A 21,289-nucleotide genomic window follows, 5' to 3' on the forward strand; every position below is an offset into this window, starting at 1 on the left:
CTTGGCATGAGCCAAACTTAGGTCATCTGCCTATACCCATGATCAGCCATGCTTAGGCCATTTGGGTATACTTATGATTAGCCATGATTGGACCATTTGTGTATACACATGGCCAATCATGCTTGGATTATCTGGGTATACACATGGTCAGCCATGCTTGGACCATCTGCATATGCACATGGTCAGCCATGCTTGGACCATCTGGGTACACACATGGTTAGCCATGCTTTGACCATCTGCATATACACAAGGTCAGCCGTGCTTGGGCCATCTGGGTACACACATGCTTTGACCATCTGCGTATACACAAGGTCAGCTATGCCTGGACCATCTGGGTATACACATGGTCAGGCCATGCTTGGACCATCTCAGTATACACATGATGAGCCATCTTTGGGCCATCTGGGTATACACATGGTCAGCCATGCTTGGACCATCTTAGTATACACATGGTCAGCCATGCTTGGACCAACTGGGTATACAAATGGTTAGGTATTTGTTCCTACACTCTTAAACTTGATTTTATTTGATGATGTTCTAGTCAGCTGGCTTTGGAGTAGATGACAATTAGATGTTAAAGTACAAGACATTTATGATTAAAGTAATTTTCCCCCCATTTTCTAGAGTTATTTGTTTTTCAGTAATTTTTCTTTGATTTTTTTATAACGATGCATGATATATATATATATATATATATATATATATATATATATATATATATATATATATATATATATATATATATATGTCACTCGACTGTGGTACAGTACTCATTCCCCCAACCACTGCCTTCCATCTCAATTTCTCGCTCCTTCTCTCATACTTTTCTCCTTTTTTCCAGCCATAGATTATCTTTTCCTTCCAGTAACCAAAGCAGTAGATATTTCTCACTGTAGTGACACATTAGAATCTTGTTGCAGTTGAGGCGGCCATTTACTAAAGAGGCCTCATTTTCATTGTCTTTGCCCCACCAGGTTTCATGAATTGCGGCAACAACACACTTCAGGCTCTGGCACAGTTGCACGGTAAGTGGCATCTCTTATTAGTGGTCTTGGTGAGAGTGCACGAGTTTACTAGATGCTGCCACCTTGCTCATTCACCTGCAATGCCGGCACCCAGGCCAGTCCGGCCAGCCTGGGCCAACCTTGGCCCTCCCGACAGCCCACAGGTGCAATCCAGTTATCCTTGCAGCCGGTGGGCTGCCTTAAAACATACCTTTCCCTTGTAGTTCTGCGCTGATCACGTCTGTTGCTGTGTTTTTTGGGGATATAATGTACTGTAGGACCGATGTTGTGATTGAAATATTTGACTTTGTGAATTATGCCATTGTTAATGCTTGATAAATCACATTTTCAGCAAATTGTTAATTGGCATCTGTAGATATGATTGGTATGTTTCCTATGAGATTATTCTAATCATCAATAGTAATACAGAAACTAATATGTAATTCATGTGCTACTTGCCATATGGGATGCAACTTTAAATGCCTCCATAAGAAATGATAAATTTTGTGCTAGCTACTCATTACCCAATGTTAACCATAAATCTCAGATAGCCACTGTCAGTGCTGGCCAGTGGATGGTGTTGGCCAATTGTCAGTATTAACCAGTAGTTATTGCTGACCACTAGTCAGTGCTTACCACTAGTTATTGCAGATCACTAGTTGGTGCTGACCAGTAGTTAGTGCTGGCCGGTGGTTGGTGTTAACCACTAGATAGTGCTGACCAGTGGTTGGTGCTGACTTCTCAAAGATGATGATCAGTTGTTGATGCTGGCCAGTAGTTGGTGCTGACTACTAGAGAGTGATGACCAGTAGTTGATGCTGACCAGTAGCTGATGCTGGCCAGTAGTTAATGCTGACCAGTGGTTGGTGCTGAATACTAGACGATAATGACCAGTAGATGATGCTGGCCAGTAGTTGGTGCTGACCAGTAGCTGATGCTGACCAGTGGTTGGTGCTGACTATTAGATGATGATGACCAGTAGGTGATGCTGGTCGGTAGTTGACGCAGCCAGTAGTTGATGATGACCAGTGGTTGGTGCTGACTATTAGACGATGATGGCCAGTAGTTGTTGCTGGCCAGTAGTTGGTGCTGACTACTAGACAGTGATGACCAGTAGTTGCTGCTGACCAGTAGCTGATGCTGGCCAGTATTCAATGCTGGCCAGTGGTTGGTGCTGACTACTAGACAATGATGACCAGTAGTTGGTGCTGACTATTAGCTGATGCTGACCAGTGGTTGGTGCTTACTACTAGACAATGATGACCAGCAGGTGATGCTGGCCAGTAGTTGATGCTGACCAGTTGGTGCTGACCGGTGGTTGGTGCTGACTACTTGACGATGATGACCAGTAGTTGGTGCTGATCAGTAGATGATGATGACCAGCAGTTTGTGCTGACCACGAGATGATGATGACCAATAGTTATTGCTGGCCAGTGGTTGGTGCCAACCTTTAGATGATGCTGACCTGTACTTAATTGCCAGCCAGTAGTTGATGCAGACCACTGGACAATTATGGCCAGTAGTTGGTGCTGGCCTTAAGACAGTGCTGACCAGTAGTTGGTGCTGGCCAGTAGATAGTGCTGACCAATAGTTGTTGCTGGAAAATAGGTAGTGCGGGCCACTAAATAGTGCTAACCAGTAGTTGGTGATGACCAGTAGCTGTTGCTGGCCAGTAGTTGGTGCTGGCAAGTAGTTAGTGCTGACCAGTAGTTGCTGTTGGCAAGTACGTGGATGCTGGCCACTAAATGGTGCTAACTACTAAATGGTGCAAACCAGTAGTTGATTCTGGCCAGTAATTGTTGCTGGCCAGTAGTTGGTGCTGACCAGTAGTTGGTGTTGACCACTAGTTGGTGCTGACCAGTAGTTGATGCTGACCAATAGTTGGTGCTAACCCATAATTGTTGCTGGCCAGTAGTTGGTGCCAACCAGTGGTTGTTGCTGGCCAGTAGTCGGTGCCAACCAGTGGTTGTTGCTGGCCAGTAGTTGGTGCCAACCAGTGGTTGTTGCTGGCCAGTAGTTGTTGCTGGCTAGTAGTTGGTGCTGATCAGTAGTTGGTGCTGTCCAGTAGTTGGTGCTTACCTCTACTTGCTGCTGGCCAGTAGTTGGTGCTTACCTCTACTTGCTGCTGGCCAGTAGTTGGTGCTGACCAGTAGTTGGTGCCAAACAGTAGTTCTTGCTGGCCACTAGTTGGTGCTGCTCAGTAGTTGGTGCTGTCCAGTAGTGGGTACTGACCACTAGTTGGTGCTGGCCAGTAGTTGGTGCTGCCCTATAGTTGGTTCTGACCACAAATTGGTACTGACCAGAAGTTGGTGTCAGCCAATAGTTGTTGCTGACCAGTATTCAGTGCAGACCAGCAGTTGTTTCTGGCCACTAGTCAGTGATGACCTGTGTCTGTTGCTGGCCACATAGCAGATATCACCATCTCAACACATGATTTCAAGAGGACTCATTGAAAGCATGCCAATGCACCTAGCACCAGGCCTGGACTCATGGAACTCAGCCTTCATAAAGAAACGCAAGATACCTTTAGCACATGCACCAAATATCCATTGGAGAAAAAGTTTACATTCTGGCAGTCTCTCCCGAGACAGTGAAACAGACCCACATCGCTCCACTCCACATAGGTTGAAGCAAAGCATTCCCAGATAAACTGTCAGCCTATAGCACTAACATTGCATGTCATTAAAATCACTGAAAGAGTCCTGAAAGGCAAGCTGACTGACTTTATGGAAGTGAACAATCTACATAACCCAGGAAAACATGGTTTCAGGGCAGGAAGATCTTGCCTCTCGCAGTTGCTTGACCATTATTATAGGATTCTCAAAGCTCTAGAATTTAAAAATTGCTGTTGTGTCGTACACAGACTTTGCAAAAACTTTTGACAAATGTGACCATGGTGTCACAGCACTTGAATTGTGAAAGATAGGAATAATTGGAAATATTGGGAGATGGATATGCAACTTTTTAACTTATAGATCACAACTTGTAGTTTTGAACTATGCCATATCCAGCACCTCCATAGCAAAAAAAGTAAATTCCCCAATAAACTGTACTTATACCCCTCCTATTCCTCATTCTTATATCTGACTCCAACACAAACACGAACCATAGTTTCACATCTTTTGCAGATGAGACAAGAATAAGTATGAAAATCACATCAGTTGAAGATGCCAAAAGGCTACAAAGGGACATAAATGAAGTCTTTAACTGAGCAGCCAAGTACTTCCTGCTTCTCAGTGGAGATAATTTTTATCTCCTCCAGTATGGGAAAGATGAGGAAATCAAAAACATTACAAAACATTGGACAGACACATATGTTATCATAAGCTAGTTGAATAATTTGAATGACCATGGAGCAGTAATGTCTAATGTGCTAACATTCAGCAAACACAAAACAATGATGCCTCATGCAGAAGGGTGGTAGGCAGGATCTTGCAGACCTTCATGCCAAAGGAAGAAAAACCAGTGATGATATTATTCAAGACACTAATTCTTTCATGAATTGAATATTGTTGTGTTCTAACATCGTCCTACAATGTAGGAGAAATTGCTGGTTTGGGAAGTCCCCAGAGATCATTTATAGCATATATTAATGTGGTAAAGAAACTAATTTATTGGGAACAACTTAAATCTCAGAGGCTATACTCCCTGGAGTGCAGAGATGAGAGATAGACCATCTTTACCTAGAAAATCATAGAATGTATGGTTTCTAACCTCTGTTTGGAAATAACATCCTACTAGCATGGCAGGTATAGAAAAATTTTTAAAATACTACCTCTGATAGCTAAAAGTGCAATATGTACAAAAAGAGAAAAGTCTGTAAACATCCAGGGCCCAAGATTTATCAACACCTTACCATCTACCATCAGAAACAGCATGGGATACTTGATAGAGAAATTTAAGAGTGCACTGGACAAGTACCTACAAAGTTTACAAGATCAGCCAGGTTGTCGGGGTTATGTTGGCCTTAGGGCTGTTGCTTCCAACAGCTTGGTCAATCAATGACCCAATCCAACAGCCTGGGCCCAGCCTTGGCTGTGGGGGTTGAAGACCCCATGGAATTCACAAGGTATTCACAAATTGTTGCTGACCAATAGTTGGTGCTGGCCAGTAGTTGTTGCTGACTATCACTCTGTGGTGATTCCCTTATGAATGTTAGGCATTAGATGATGTCCACTAGTTGGCGTCGGTTGGTAGATGATGTAGGTCACTGGGTCCTACTGACTTCTGGATGATACTGGTCACTGGATAGTGCTGGCCACTAGATGGTATTGGCCATTGGATGGTACTGACCCCTAGATACTACAGGCCACAGGATGGTACTGACCATTGGAAAGTAATGGCCATTGGATGATACTGGCCAGCAGATTGGACAGTAACTGGATGGTGCTGGCCACTGTATGATGCTAGCAAGCCACTGGATGATGCTAGTCACTAGATGATAAGGTCCACTAGTTAGTGCTGGTCACTGGTTAGCACTAGCCATAGGCAATGGCCCACCAGTTGGCACTGTCCATTGGAATATGGGTCCGCTAGTTGGTGCTAGTCACTGGTTTGCACTGGGCTTCGAATGATAAGGTCCACTAGTTGTTGTTAGTCACTAGTTGACACTGGCTTCTGGTTGGCAATGACCACTGGATGATAGGGTCCAGTAATTGGTGCTGGTCCTGAGTTTGCACCAGCCACTGGATGATAGAGTCCAGTAGTTGGTGCTGGTCTCTGGCTGGCAGTCACTGAATGATATGGTTTCCTAGTTGGTGCTGGTCACTCTTTAGCACTGACTAATGGATGGTGGTAGATACTAGTTGATGATGTTCACTAGTTGGTACAGTCCACTGGCTGATTGGATTCACTAATTGGTAGTGTTGGTTTCTGGCACTGGCCTTGTGTTGGCATTGGCCACTGGATATTTGGGCCCACTAGTTGGTGCTGGTCACTAGTTGACACTGGCCACTGGATGGTGATGTCCACTTGTTGATGCTGGTTCCCAGATGGCATTGGCCTTTGAATGATTAGGTTTACTAGCTGGTGATGGTCTCTAATTGGCACTGGCTTCTGATTGACATTGGCCACTGGATGATAGGGTCTTCCAAATGGTGCTGATCACTAGTTGGCACTGGCTACTGGATGGTGGTGGCCACTGGATGATGGGGTCCAGTAGTTGGTGCTGGTCACTCTTTGACTCTGGCCACTGGATGACACTAGCCTCTGGTTAATATTGGCCACTGAATAGTAGAGGTCACAAGTTGTTAATGTTTACTTTTTAGTTCTGGTTTCTAATTGCCTTTGGCCACCAAGTTATATAAGTCACTATTTGGCCATAGCCACCACTTGATACTTTTTACTTGTCACTGGTTGGCACTGACCGCTAGTTATTGGTAACCATTAGTTGGTCCTGACCTTTGGTTGATGCTCACCTGTGGATAGATAATAGTTGATGATGTCATTTAGTCACTTCTAGCCACTGTTTGGTGGTGACCATTCCTTGCCGCCAGCCAGCGAGTGATGTTGACATAAGTTACTGCTGGTCATTAACATGTGCTGCCTGTAAGTCACTGATTGCCCTCATTTTATGAAAGCCATTTTTAAGCTGCCAGGACTACTTTTTGGTAGCCACTTACTAATGTTAGGATTTAGCTGTTGCTATTCACTGGTTGGTATGAGCTACTTGTTACAAGTGTAAGCAAGTCAAGATGGGCCACTAATCATAGCAGAACATTGTTTGGTTTTAGCTAAACTTTAGAGCAAGCCAGTAATTAGTGCCAGCCAGTATGAACCAGTAGTCATACTAAACACCATTTGATTCAGCAGTCAGTGCCAACCATGAGCTAGTATGAATCAGTAGTCATGCTAACCACTGTTTGATTCAATTTACTTGTCATATTAAGCCAGAAGTCATTGCCAACCAAGAGCCAGTATGAACCAGTCGTCATGCTAACCAGTGTGTTTGATTCCATTTACTAGCTGGGTGAAGCCAGTAGTCAGTGCCAGCTGTGAGCCAGTGGTCATGTTGACCACCACTTAATTCCATTCACTGTTCAGGTTAAGCCAGTTGTCTGTGCCAGCTGTGAGCCAGTGGTCATGCTAACCACCTCTTGATTCCATTCACTAGTCAGGTTAAGCCCAGTAATCAGTGTCAACTATAAGCCAGTATAAGACAGTTGTCAGAATTGGTCATGAGCCAGTATGTGACAGTAGTCGTTGCCTGTCATGAGTCATTTTGAGACAGTTGTCAGTGCCAGCTACCTCTTGGTACCATCCAGTAGTCATTGCTGTGGACTAGTTCCTGTTACTAGTCATCATCAGCAACTAGTTCATGCTGGTCTCTAGGACTGGTGGCAGTTTGGCAGCACTGGCACCTACATGGAGTTAACCATAGGTCAGTGCCTGTAACTAATCAGTATGTGGGGGGGCTACTCATTACCACGTTGTCAAACATTTGTAGTGATGTGAGCTTATGAAATGTTATAGATATTAGATTTATTGCTGTAGAATGAGTTAAGTATTTTAGACATTTCAGATTTTGTATATATGATAGATCTATAGGTATTTGAAACATTTTTGGTGTACTTTGCCATATATTACAAATTTATGAATACATGGCATGAATTTTTGGTCGCAGTCATTTTCTTTATAAAGCTTCCGATTTTTGTTGGTCATAAGCTTACCTCACTGCAAATATGTGTTTGATAATCAGATGGTAAATGGCATTTTCCATAAAACATGATGCCCGTTTGATATAAAGCAAGATTAGCAACTTTACATACTAATTTGCCTTTTTATGATTAGTAAAGATATATTTAAACTTTTTATCGGAGCCATAGCACACATCAAGTTCTAATTATGATTTCAATACAAAGTATTCATCATGAATTACGTATGCATAATGTTAAATTGGAATAGATTGGTTGCAATTATTGAATTTCCCCTGTTCTAAATTAGATGAAACTTTTCACTGTTCAATATCCAGTACAGAAATGCTTTTGCTATAGAATCCCTCCAACCCCAGTCTTTTGTATAGTATGGGATGATTGCTGCTTATTGCTCATGACTCCAGTAGTAATTCTTGTATGCTTGTCGGATGGCTAGTTACATGTGGACATGGAGTGTTATTGTGTCATCAAGTTAATGGTTATGACATCAGTTGGCAAGAGGGTAGGCTGGCTTAGCATGACATCTGCTGGCTTTAGCTGGGCTTGTCATGCTCTGGCTGTATGGGAGCCACTAAGCTTTATAGCAGGAACTGGCTTACGGTAACACACTAGCATTATTAAATATATTGACTCTTGAATCATCTGGCTGAGAGACTCCCTGCCTTTGTGGAAGCTTATGCGTGAATGCTATATGTCTGTGGTGTGTCTGTTGGATCTACTGTATATTTGAGATGAGCTATTTTCACATATTTTTAATTTTGACTTTAGGTTCCATGTGTATTGACCCTGCTGTCTGTGCTGTATTTTTTCATGCAGGCCGTGGATACAGTCGTAGGAGAGGTATTTTAAAGCATGGTTAATAGAAATGATATAAAACTTTTTTATGTATCTTGGTCATGATGCCTTTCTGTAGCAGATTCTGGCACTTGAGAGTTCCTCATGGCCATCATAAGCTGCAGAGTATGCTGAGATGTATTCATTCTTTACTTTAGTTGAGATTCCTATCACTTCATTATTTCTGAAAGTTTTATTTTAGTTAATTTTGCCATATCTTACCAAGGGCCATGTAGCTTATGTTGCCATTGGGATGGACCAATAGATATACATATTATTTTTTCTGTTATGTCTGTTGTTGCACCATAAGTCATTTTATCTTAACCAATAAATTGACCCCAAGAGAAGACAGTAGATTGAGGAATGAGGGCTGCTCTAGAAGTGCGAGATGATATAGCTTAGATGTTGCCATGTCCACATTGCCAGCACGATGACTCCCCATGTTGCACCTAGGACCGTGTGGCCTTCGTTAAACCTTCATGTCTTTCATTTTTACGTTTTTACAGAGATTTTTTTCCAGTTATAGGTGTTCCTGTGACACTGTCACAACTCACTGAAATTTGAGAGTTATTTAAGGCCAAATTCCAGAACTTTTTTCAAGTCACTTAAATATCATAACTTGTTTCATAACATGATAATGAAATAAGTTTTATTATGCTGGTTTTAGTATCATTCAGAGTTTTCTTACATTATAGTCACATTTAACTGTGTGGTATTCTACTCTTACAATAATTCTGGAATGAGGCCTGTTATATTCTATGGAGTTCTTAGGGAATGCTCCTGTTTTGTTTACGCATGTTGTATTCTGTGACCAATGGCAACTCTTACTCATCACTGTGTTAGGCTTATTTTGAACATACTGTTTTAGTTGCCACCAAAAATTTGATTAATCTTTGTTTGGCTTTAACTTCATAAAATTTAATGCATGGAGTTTATTATTATATTGAAGAATCATGGTGATTGTTTATTAATTGCTCTTAATTTATTTATAATGTGTGATGAGATTGCCAAAATAATTTAAAGACAGTTAATGATTCTCTACATGTATGGATTGTACAGTCTTTAAGATCTGTGTTCTTTGTGGGATAAGAGTAAAATTTCTACACTAGTACACATTTAATTATATTTATTGAAAAACAAAACTGTGTGCTACACGTAGTGAATATAGATAACTAATATTTCTTCTAAAAGAAAAGTAATCAAAGGGAAACAAATTAAGTGCACTTTTTTACAGAAGATAAAGGATAGCTTTCTGTGTAAGGATTACTGGCTAGTGAGAAAATTTCAGTTGTAGTGTGCTCTGAATTTTACTAGGACCTTGATATTCTGATGTAATACAGGACTACCATAAACAAACTTATATGCAAGTGCAGATCATGAGAGAAGTAAGAGCTGTACAGAATGAAACAGAGTGGCTAGGACAGGCTTCACCTTTGGTTATACTGTACTGTATATCATTGATGAGATTCAACCCAGGTACTCGGAAAGTGGCAAGAGGAAGCAGGTGAATTGCAAGAGGCAAATTATTGGAGTCTATATCACTAGAACACTATGATATGAAATTTGTCATTAAGAGCAAATTAATTCATTGGGTCACTACCAAAACGGCTAATAAGTTTATTGATGAGATGTTAACTCAGTTATACTTCAAGATGGCCCTACAGTGTAATGCATGTCACTAGTTCAGTTACCTCATAGAAGAAAAAGAAAAATAGATCAGTGGACAGCAGCAAATAATTTCCCTGAAATATGATGATAAACTGTATGAAATAATTAAGTCGGTGCATTGCTAGTGCTGGTAGAAAGAAGGAATTATTATTAAAGCTTTCAAGAATCCTAATATATGTAATAAGTTTCTAATCGAAAAACTTTTTAATGTAAATATAAATTAACCACTTTACTGAGAGATAAGTTAGGGAAGATATGAAATTGTTCTTTTGTAACATAGGGGTGAATGAATAAATCAAGATAAGTGAATGTATAAAATATTAAGATACAGTATTTAAAAAAGTTGTATTTATTTTATTTATTTTGCTATGTCGCTGTCTCCCGCGTTTGCGAGGTAGCGCAAGGAAACAGACAAAAGAAATGGCCCAACCCACCCCCATACACAATGTATATACATACACGTCCACACACGCAAATATACATACCTATACATCTCAATGTACACATATATATACACGCACAGACACATACATATATGCCCATGCACACAATTCACACTGTCTGCCTTTATTCATTCCCATTGCCACCTCGCCACACATGGAATACCTTCCCCCTCCCCCCCTCATGTGTGCGAGGTAGCACTAGGAAAAGACAACAAAGGCCCCATTTGTTCACACTCAGTCTCTAGCTGTCATGCAATAATGCCCGAAACCACAGCTCCCTTTCCACATCCAGGCCCCACACAACTTTCCATGGTTTACCCCAGACGCTTCACATGCCCTGATTCAATCCACTGACAGCACATCAACCCCGGTATACCACATCGATCCAATTCACTCTATTCCTTGCCCGCCTTTCACCCTTCTGCATGTTCAGGCCCCGATCACACAAAATCTTTTTCACTCCATCTTTCCACCTCCAATTTGGTCTCCCACTTCTCGTTCCCTCCACCTCCGACACATATATCCTCTTGGTCAATCTTTCCTCACTCATTCTCTCCATGTGCCCAAACCATTTCAAAACACCCTCTTCTGCTCTCTCAACCACGCTCTTTTTATTTCCACACATCTCTCTTACCCTTACATTACTTACTCAATCAAACCACCTCACACCACACATTGTCCTCAAACATCTCATTTCCAGCACATCCACCCTCCTGCGCACAACTCTATCCATAGCCCACGCCTCGCAACCATACAACATTGTTGGAACCACTATTCCTTCAAACATACCCATTTTTGCTTTCCGAGATAATGTTCTCGACTTCCACACATTCTTTAAGGCTCCCAGGATTTTCGCCCCCTCCCCCACCCTATGATTCACTTCCGCTTCCATGGTTCCATCCGCTGCCAGATCCACTCCCAGATATCTAAAACACTTTACTTCCTCCAGTTTTTCTCCATTCAAACTTACCTCCCAATTGACTTGACCCTCAACCCTACTGTACCTAATAACCTTGCTCTTATTCACATACAACTTAAAAAAGTTGTATGGCAATAAAAAAGGTTCAAGAGATAGGGTTCCATGTGTATAAAGCTCTACCTATAAGGAGTTGATCTCTTTTATTTCCTCTCTCTCTCTCTCTCTCTCCTCTCTCTCTCTCACACACACACACACACACACACACACACACACACACACACACACACAGAATGTGTATGTGCATGCATACATAGGAGTAAAGACATGGTACATATATACAAAGTTAAGAGATGGGGCAACACAAGTGAAAAACTTGCCCCATAACATACAAATAGTAATAACACATACACACACACACACACGGCCCTCTGTGGTGTGGTGGTTACCATTACTTACCATATGTCAGTGCAGGCCAGCCTGAGGTTGGACTCGCATGGGTTTGATAACCAAAGCGTGGCAGTAGGCATACACTCAACCCAGGTGTTCATTCTCTCTTTAAGGGTAGTTGACAAATGGGTACCAAAGTTAGGGTGGGGTTTGTGTGTGTGTGTGTGTGTGAGCATACATTCATAGGAGTTAAGACATTTTACATTTACACAAGGGTAAGAGATGGGGCAACACAAGTGTAAAACTTTCTTCCCATAATGCTCAAGAAGTAATTGCACACGCTTGCTCATGGTGGTTAGTGTTACAGACCATGAGTTAGCAAAGGCCTTCATGGGTTGGAATCGGCATAGCATGTCAGGTGAATACATAGTTAAGGAGACAAACTGTCAGCTGGCAGATGTTAGAATAGCTTTCAAGTACTTTACGTTTATTTTTTTATTAATAATTACCCCAGGACCAGTTTTAGTATTACCCAAAACCTTTCCAAAAGCCTCAGCAATCCAAGACTGCACTACTTCCAGTAGCTGGGAAATGTAGACTACTTTGGAGTGAAAAGTTCTTTGACAGGACTGTACTCCCAATGATACAGCCTTGCCAAAAGTGACTTTTTACTTGTGATGTAACCTTGAACAGATGGAGTCGGGTAACACTATTACTTTATGTGGATAAAGAAATATTTAGTAAGCTGTTCATATCTTATTATTATTATTTGCTTTGTCGCTGTCTCCCGCGTTTGCGAGGTAGCGCAAGGAAACAGACGAAAGAAATGGCCCAACCCACCCCCATACACATGTATATACATACACATCCACACACGCAAATATACATACCTATACATCTCAATGTACACATATATATACACACACAGACACATACATATACACCCATGCACACAATTCACAGTCTGCCTTTATTCATTCCCATCGCCACCTCGCCGCACATGGAATACCATCCCCCTCCCCCCTCATGTGTGCGAGGTAGCGCTAGGAAAAGACAACAAAAGGCCCATTCGTTCACACTCAGTCTCTAGCTGTCTAGGAGGATGGATGTGCTGGAAATGAGATGTTTGAGGACAATGTGTGGTGTGAGGTGGTTTGATCGAGTAAGTAACGTAAGGGTAAGAGAGATGTGTGGAAATAAAAAGAGCGTGGTTGAGAGAGCAGAAGAGGGTGTTTTGAAATGGTTTGGGCATATGGAGAGAATGAGTGAGGAAAGATTGACCAAGAGGATATATGTGTCGGAGGTGGAGGGAACGAGGAGAAGTGGGAGACCAAATTGGAGGTGGAAAGATGGAGTGAAAAAGATTTTGTGTGATCGGGGCCTGAACATGCAGGAGGGTGAAAGGAGGGCAAGGAATAGAGTGAATTGGATCGATGTGGTATACCGGGGTTGACGTGCTGTCAGTGGATTGAATCAGGGCATGTGAAGCGTCTGGGGTAAACCATGGAAAGCTGTGTAGGTATGTATATTTGCGTGTGTGGACGTATGTATATACATGTGTATGGGGGTGGGTTGGGCCATTTCTTTCATCTGTTTCCTTGCGCTACCTCGCAAACGCGGGAGGCAGCGACAAAAAAAAAAAAGAAAAAAAAAAAATATATATATATATATATATATATATATATATATATATATATATATATATATATATATATTATCCTTGGGGATAGGGGATTAAGAATACTTCCCACGTATTCCCTGCGTGTCATAGAAGGCGACTAAAAGGGGAGGGAGCAGGGGGCTGGAAATCCTCCCCTCTCGTTTTTTTTTTTTTTTAATTTTCCAAAAGAGGGAACAGAGGGGGCCAGGTGAGGATATTCCAAAAAAGGCCCAGTCCTCTGTTCTTTACCTCGCTAACGCGGAAATGGCGAATAGTTTAAAAGAAAAAGATATATATATATATATATATATATATATATATATATATATATATATATATATATATATATATATTTATATTTATTATTTTATTATACTTTGTCGCTGTCTCCCGCGTTTGCGAGGTAGCGCAAGGAAACAGACGAAAGAAATGGCCCAACCCCCCCCCATACACATGTATATACATACGTCCACACACGCAAATATACATACCTACACAGCTTTCCATGGTTTACCCCAGACGCTTCACATGCCCTGCTTCAATCCACTGACAGCACGTCAACCCCGGTATACCACATCGCTCCAATTCACTCTATTCCTTGCCCTCCTTTCACCCTCCTGCATGTTCAGGCCCCGATCACACAAAATCTTTTTCACTCCATCTTTCCACCTCCAATTTGGTCTCCCTCTTCTCCTTGTTCCCTCCACCTCCGACACATATATCCTCTTGGTCAATCTTTCCTCACTCATCCTCTCCATGTGCCCAAACCACTTCAAAACACCCTCTTCTGCTCTCTCAACCACACTCTTTTTATTTCCACACATCTCTGTTACCCTTACATTACTCACTCGATCAAACCACCTCACACCACACATTGTCCTCAAACATCTCATTTCCAGCACATCCATCCTCCTGCACACAACTCTATCCATAGCCCACGCCTCGCAACCATACAACATTGTTGGAACCACTATTCCTTCAAACATACCCATTTTTGCTTTCCGAGATAATGTTCTCGACTTCCACACATTCTTCAAGGCCCCCAGGATTTTCGCCCCCTCCCCCACCCTATGATCCACTTCCGCTTCCATGGTTCCATCCGCTGCCAGATCCACTCCCAGATATCTAAAACACTTCACTTCCTCCAGTTTTTCTCCATTCAAACTCATCTCCCAATTGACTTGACCCTCAACCCTACTGTACCTAATAACCTTGCTCTTATTCACATTTACTCTTAACTTTCTTCTTCCACACACTTTTCCAAACTCAGTCACCAGCTTCTGCAGTTTCTCACATGAATCAGCCACCAGCGCTGTATCATCAGCGAACAACAACTGACTCACTTCCCAAGCTCTCTCATCCCCAACAGACTTCATACTTGCCCCTCTTTCCAAAACTCTTGCATTTACCTCCCTAACAACCCCATCCATAAACAAATTAAACAACCATGGAGACATCACATATATATATATATATATATATATATATATATATATATATATATATATATATATATATATATATATATATACACATACAAGTACATATTCATAAACATACATAAATATGTAAACACATGTATATATATATCGATACTCATTCACTTACATCCATTCCTGACGCCACCCCACTCCATGGGAAACATCACAAATTCATGAAGGAAAAGAAAAAGATAACATACATTTTCTTTTTCCCCACACCTGATCACTGCCCCCTGCCCCAGCGAGATAGTGCCAAGAAACAGATGAAGAAAGGCCACACCTGCTTACATTCATTCTGTAGCTGTCATGTGATGCACTGAAACCACAGCTCCCTATCGACATTCAGGCCCCACAAACCTCTCCATGGTTTTCCCTGGGCATTTCACATCCTCTGGCTCAGTCCATTGACAGCACGTTGACCCCAGTATACCAAGTCATTTCAATTCACTCTATTCCATGCAATGCTTTCATCCCCCTGCACGTTCAGGCCCTGATTGCTCAAAATCTTTTTCACTTCATCCTTCCACCTCCAATTTGGTTTCCCAGTCCTCCTTTTTCCTTACACTTCTGACACATATATCCTCATTGTCCACCTTTCCTTAATCACTCACTCCATATGCCCAGACCATTTCAATACACCCTCTCCTGCTCTATCAGCCACATTCTTTTCATTTCCACAGATCTCTTTTACCCTTACATTACTTACTTGATCAAACCCCTTCACACCATATATTGTCCTCAAACATTTAATTTCTAACACATTTACCCTTCTCCGCACAACCCTGTCTATAGCCCATGCCTTGCAACCATATGATATTGTTGGAACTACTATTCCTTCAGACATACCCATTTTTGCCCTTCCAGATAACATTTTCTCGTTCCATACATTCTTCATCGCTCCAGGACCTTCACCCTATCCCCCATTCTATGACACTTCTGCTTTCATCGTTCCATTCATTACAAAGTCCACTCCCAGATATCTGAAACACTTCACTTCTTCCATTCAAATTTACATGCCAGTTAATTTGTCTCAACCCTGCTGAACCTAATAACCTTGCTTTTATTCGTGTTTACTCTCAACTTTCTCCTTTCACACACACTTCCAAACCCAGTCACCAACTTCTGCAGTTTCTCATTTGAATCAGCCACCAGTGCTGTATCATCGGCGAACAACAATTGACTAACATCCTAGGCCCTCTCATCCCCAAAAGAATGCATACTTTCCTGTCTTTCCAAGACTTTTACCTCCCTCACCACCCCATCCATAAACAAATTAAACAACTTTGGTGACATCACACAACCCAGCTGCAGACTGGCCTTCACTGTGGGAACCATTCACTACATGGTTGAGGATGTTTAAGATCCATAGGACACATGTATACAGGTTAGCAATAATAAAAGATTAATAAAAAAGTCGTTTGCCATAACAAAGAACAATATGGTTTATAGTAAACAGAAAGCAAAATGATTCACAATGTTAGATAAAAAGTGATCACCAGAAGCAAACTCAAATTAAGAACAAACTGAAAAGGCAGTACTTTCAAGATTGATAATGAGTGGGGTGATATTATGAACATTTGCAACAAGAGACTGACACTTAAGACAGACAGACATTTTGGTTTATTACATGGTTGAGAATGCAAGATCCATAGAGAACATGTATACAGGTTAGCAGTAATCATAAAAGAAATCAAAATGATTCAGTGTTAGATAAGAAGAGATATCCAGAAGAGATCCAGCACAATGTTACAGACCACTGTAGTTAATGAGTCATGTCACACATGGGATACATGACCTTTTTGGATGTGCTCCTTGTGTTGTCCTGGTGCTCACCTCACTGCATCACAGAGGTAGGAGGTCTCTTTGCCTTCCATCACTGAGTAGTCACAAACGTCAAGGTCAGCTCCTTCCTCCTTTGTGACAATGTCTGTAAGGAGGACTCTGTGAGGGCTTTTTCATAAATGTTTTCATACCCACAGCAAACCTTCATTGCTCTCCTCTGCTCCCTCTCAGTTAACTGAGACTGGTGAGCTCAGAGCCCAGCATGAACAGTGGGCTGCAATACTCCAGGGCAGGTTGTATGTTAGTTATGTGTGTTTTGACAAATTGATCAGATAGGGTATTGTACTTCTACAGCATGTATATCTCATAGAGAAGTCGGAATGCTCGTGCCATAATATTACTTGTGTGCTCAGCCTACGTCAAGTCAGTGTTTATTTAGACTCCTAACAGTTTACAAATGTTTGCCACAGGAATGCTTATGTTTCCTATGGTAACACCTGGTAAAGCTGGTGTTTTTTTTAGTGTTTTGTCTCATGCATTACTTGGCACTTGCCAAAGTTTAATGCTGAAAATACTCGATGTATATTTAAGAAGTGTGATTACTCCTGTAGTGTGTGGTCGCCACTGGTGTAAAGCAGGTTAGAATAAAGAAATAGACAGATTACAGAAAAATTTTACAAGCAAGATGAATGGAATGGATATATATTACCATGAATGATTAAAGGAACTATCACTTTACAGTTTTTAACATTGGAAGGAGAGATATATATGAAAATATGTGTCTGACAACAACTATAGGGGTACAAAGAATGCTTTGCATTTTAAAGCAACCATACAAGGATGATACAGAATCATTAATTCAAGAGTAATTCCTAGAAACTAACCAAAAATGTATAAGATGAAGATGCATAAATGCCGAGAAATGAAGTTGGAATGATTATTTAGTGCTGTATTAGGTGAACTAATGAGTTTAAGTAGAGTGATACAGAGCCATCATAAGAGGATTTGAGGCATGGTTGAAGACAATACTGGGTGAACTTATAGGGGGTGATTAAGTCAGGGGAGTACCTTCTGAAAAAACAGCATTATGCAAAAAGTAAAACAAGTAAGGGGACAAGGCAAGGCAGTTGAGAGAAATCTTGTTTGTCAATGTACAAATTAAGTGGCAAGCATAACATGCTGGTCCTGCCTCCATGGCAGAATCTTGTTGTAGGTACATAGGTACAAGGCAGGTGAAAATGCAGAATTATATAGTGATCAGAATCTTCAGCAACCCATGTTAACATGGTAAAGGAATTAGATTACTAGGAAACTGAGATCACTGAGGCTATACTCCCTGGAGCACAAACAGGAGGTACATTGACATCTATAGCTCAGAGATCCTAGAGGACGTGGTCCCCAACTTACACTTAGAAATGACGACTTTCTGCTATGACATGCACAGAAGGCTCTGTAAAATAGTACCTCTGAAATCCAAGGGAGTGATATGCACAAAGAGAGAGACCCCCTTAAATATTTGGGGCCCAGAAGTCTACATCTTCCGTGCAATCATCAGATACAACACTGAATGCCCAGAGAAGTTTAAGAGAGCCCTGGACAATTACCTACAAAATGTTCCATCCTGGCTAGGCTGTAGGGGCTATGTGGGCCTATGGGCTGTGGCTTCCAACAGCTTGGATAACCTCCACAGTCTGGGCTGTAGGAGTGGTGTACCTCTAAAAATTTCTTTGGGTATTTACTGGAGTTAGGGGGATGCAAGTTCTTAAGAGTATATGTATGTATACATAATTTTCATATCGGCAAGTAGGATCAAAGGGACTGATACACCAAGAATATTAATTAGATCTTATCTTCAATCATATTAGCATGGAGAACAAGAATATCACATATGATATAACAATTGAATTACATGTAATGATTATGTTTTATGATGTTAATTAGGATGTAAAAAGAGCAGTGAGACTAGACTGAAAGAGCAATTACTCAGAGGTTAAGAATTTATCTGATGAATTAAGAAATAGAGTTTATTAGCCAGGAACCAGGGTATTTTGGTGGAACATTCAATGAAGTTCACATTGAGGGAATCGCAACATAGGTACCTCTAGCTTCAAATGCAGAGGGAGGGTTAAGAAAGAAGGAAGAGTGGTTCAGTAACAGATGTCAGAATGCATAGGAGCTTTGAGATGTGCTGTGGAAAAAAATATAGGTGGTATCCTTGCTGGAGATGGAGTAGGGAGGAGGTCTTGGAAAGCATGAAAATATCTAGAAAAGACATAAACAGAATACTGAAGGGTTTTGACCTATACAAGGTTCATGCTCCTGATGAAATATTTTCATATGTGCTGTCCAAGATATTGCTTGAGAGAGGCAAAGTGACAAGTGAGTGGAAGAGGACAAAATTCATTCTTATCCATAAGAATGGAGGCCTGGAGGATGCAGTGAACTTCAGTTATCTTTCTAATGAATGTGGTCTGTAAGGTATTGTAAGAGCTAATCAGAAAGGAATGGATGACCTCTTACAGGAAAGAAGCTAGCTAAGTGGGAGACAGTGCGATTTCAGAAAAGGAGGTCATGTGTAACGACCTCATCAACTCCTGTGAGAGAGTGAGCTCCATTTTAGTCAAAAGAGAAGGCTTTGTGGATTGTCTGTTTCTAGATTGCCAGAAAGCATTTAAAAGTGTATCTCACCGGAGGCTGGGACAGAGGCTGGATCTCCAGGTAGGAATAAGGGGAAACTTCACAATTGGAAAGATTATCTTGGAAGATCATCTTCGGGATCAAAGGCTGCACCTCAGAAGAGGCCTTCTCAAAACAGGTTGTAGTTACTTTTTTTCATGTCTTCTTGATCTGTATGAATGACTGACTTACCAAAAAAATTGACCTCCTACCTGATCATGTTTCTGGATGATGTCAAGATCAGGAAGGAAGTAAAAGGTAAGAAGAATCGCATCCACTTACGAGGGGACCTAAAAACTCCAAAGTTGGTCTTATACATTGATGAAATTCAACACAAATAAATAGAAAGCAGTGAGGATTGAAACATATCAAAAGAAGTCCCACAGTATGAGTAGTATTAAGCTGGAAATATGCTATAGAAATCTCTCTGGGAAAAGTTAAAACTCGGTACTTTGGGGGAATACTCCAGTTTTCTAATGTATCCAAGTCTCACTGTGCCTTCTTGTGGTGACCTTGTTAGTACACCCATAGAGGTGGAACTAAAGGAGGAAGCATTGCCCAGCTCTGTCAGGGCAATAGTTTTTAAAGCAGAAAACACTTAAGGGATACTGAGATTTTAATCTTTTGGTTAATTTGAGAGCCCTGCTGCCTCTAGGGAACACTGCACTAGAGTAGTGCTCTGCCAGTGGCCTTTCAAGGGTGCGACACTAAAGGATAACAGGCTCCACTAGAGTTCACCAGTTATGCCAAGGAGCAAGAGGGATAAGTGATTGAGTGTGATGGCTCTGAATGTTAATGGGGTTACTAGTGATAGGTAAAGGAGTGAGCTTTTGGAGAAATTTAAGCTGTAGTTTAGATGTGCTGGGGTTAGGGGAAACCCATATCCTTGGGCAGGATGTATGGAGTGAAAATATAAATAATGAATGTAAGTTTTGGAAGGGCATGGTAGGAGGAGTAGCATGGATGGGAATGAATGAAAATTATCAGGGAAGAGGGAAAGAGGAATATGCAATTGTCCTATCACCAGGAGTTTGGGAGGGTGTTACAGAGTATGGATGGAATGGATCAAGAATAGTGTGGGTATAAGTGTATGTGCACCTGTGAATATGAAGACTGTGTGAGGCAAGAATGAAATAATGTGTTTCTTGAGAAATTTAAAAACCTGTATAAATGGGTTTGAGAAGGAAAGATGGTTGCAATAGGTGATATGAATTCAAAGGTGGGATATGGTGAAATTGATGATATAGTTGGTAAATGGGGAGTGCCTAGAGTAAATGAGAATGAAAGTTATCTTTTGGATGTTTGTGCTGAAAGGGGTTCAGTCCTTGCAAATGCCTTTTTTCAGCACAAGATGATCCGCAGATGTACATGGATGAGAAATGATGGAAGAGGAGAACAAAAGGGTTTGATTGACCATTGTATGTAGCACTAGAGGAAAGGTTGAGAAAGGTCTTGCTGCTTGTGCTGGATGATTGGGTTTTTAGAGGATTCTTTGAGATTCTGAACATATTGCTTTTCATTTGGAGGTGAGGATAAGGGAGAAGTGAAGGTCTGGTGTAAGGAAAAAGGGAGAGATAAAAGTTTTAGTGAGCAAGAAGGTGAATCAGAAAGACTGCAAGGAGGAGTATGAGTGGAGTGTGACCGTAAGTTTAGATGGAAGTGCAGTAAACATAGGGAGCATTCATGTGTGAATGAGGTCTTTAAATTATTTAGAGAAAGACTGTTAAAGGTTATAGAACAAGCTATTGGATACAAGATTGTGAAATATAAGAATAAAAGTGG

The 21,289-nt window shown here is 41.2% G+C and overlaps 1 protein-coding gene across 1 annotated transcript in view; it reads left to right on the top strand.

The window, feature by feature from the left end:
* The window catches only part of orb2 (cytoplasmic polyadenylation element-binding protein orb2), a 359,903-nt gene that overhangs the window by 201,797 nt on the left and 136,817 nt on the right, over positions 1-21,289 (top strand). Inside the window, exons 4-5 of the mRNA XM_071688830.1 lie at positions 975-1,025; positions 8,474-8,497. Coding sequence (XP_071544931.1) covers positions 975-1,025; positions 8,474-8,497 — 75 coding nt within the window. The remainder of the gene's footprint in view (positions 1-974; positions 1,026-8,473; positions 8,498-21,289) is intronic.

The sequence above is a fragment of the Panulirus ornatus genome, chromosome 46 (assembly GCF_036320965.1).
Source record: "Panulirus ornatus isolate Po-2019 chromosome 46, ASM3632096v1, whole genome shotgun sequence".
NCBI lineage: Eukaryota > Metazoa > Arthropoda > Malacostraca > Decapoda > Palinuridae > Panulirus > Panulirus ornatus.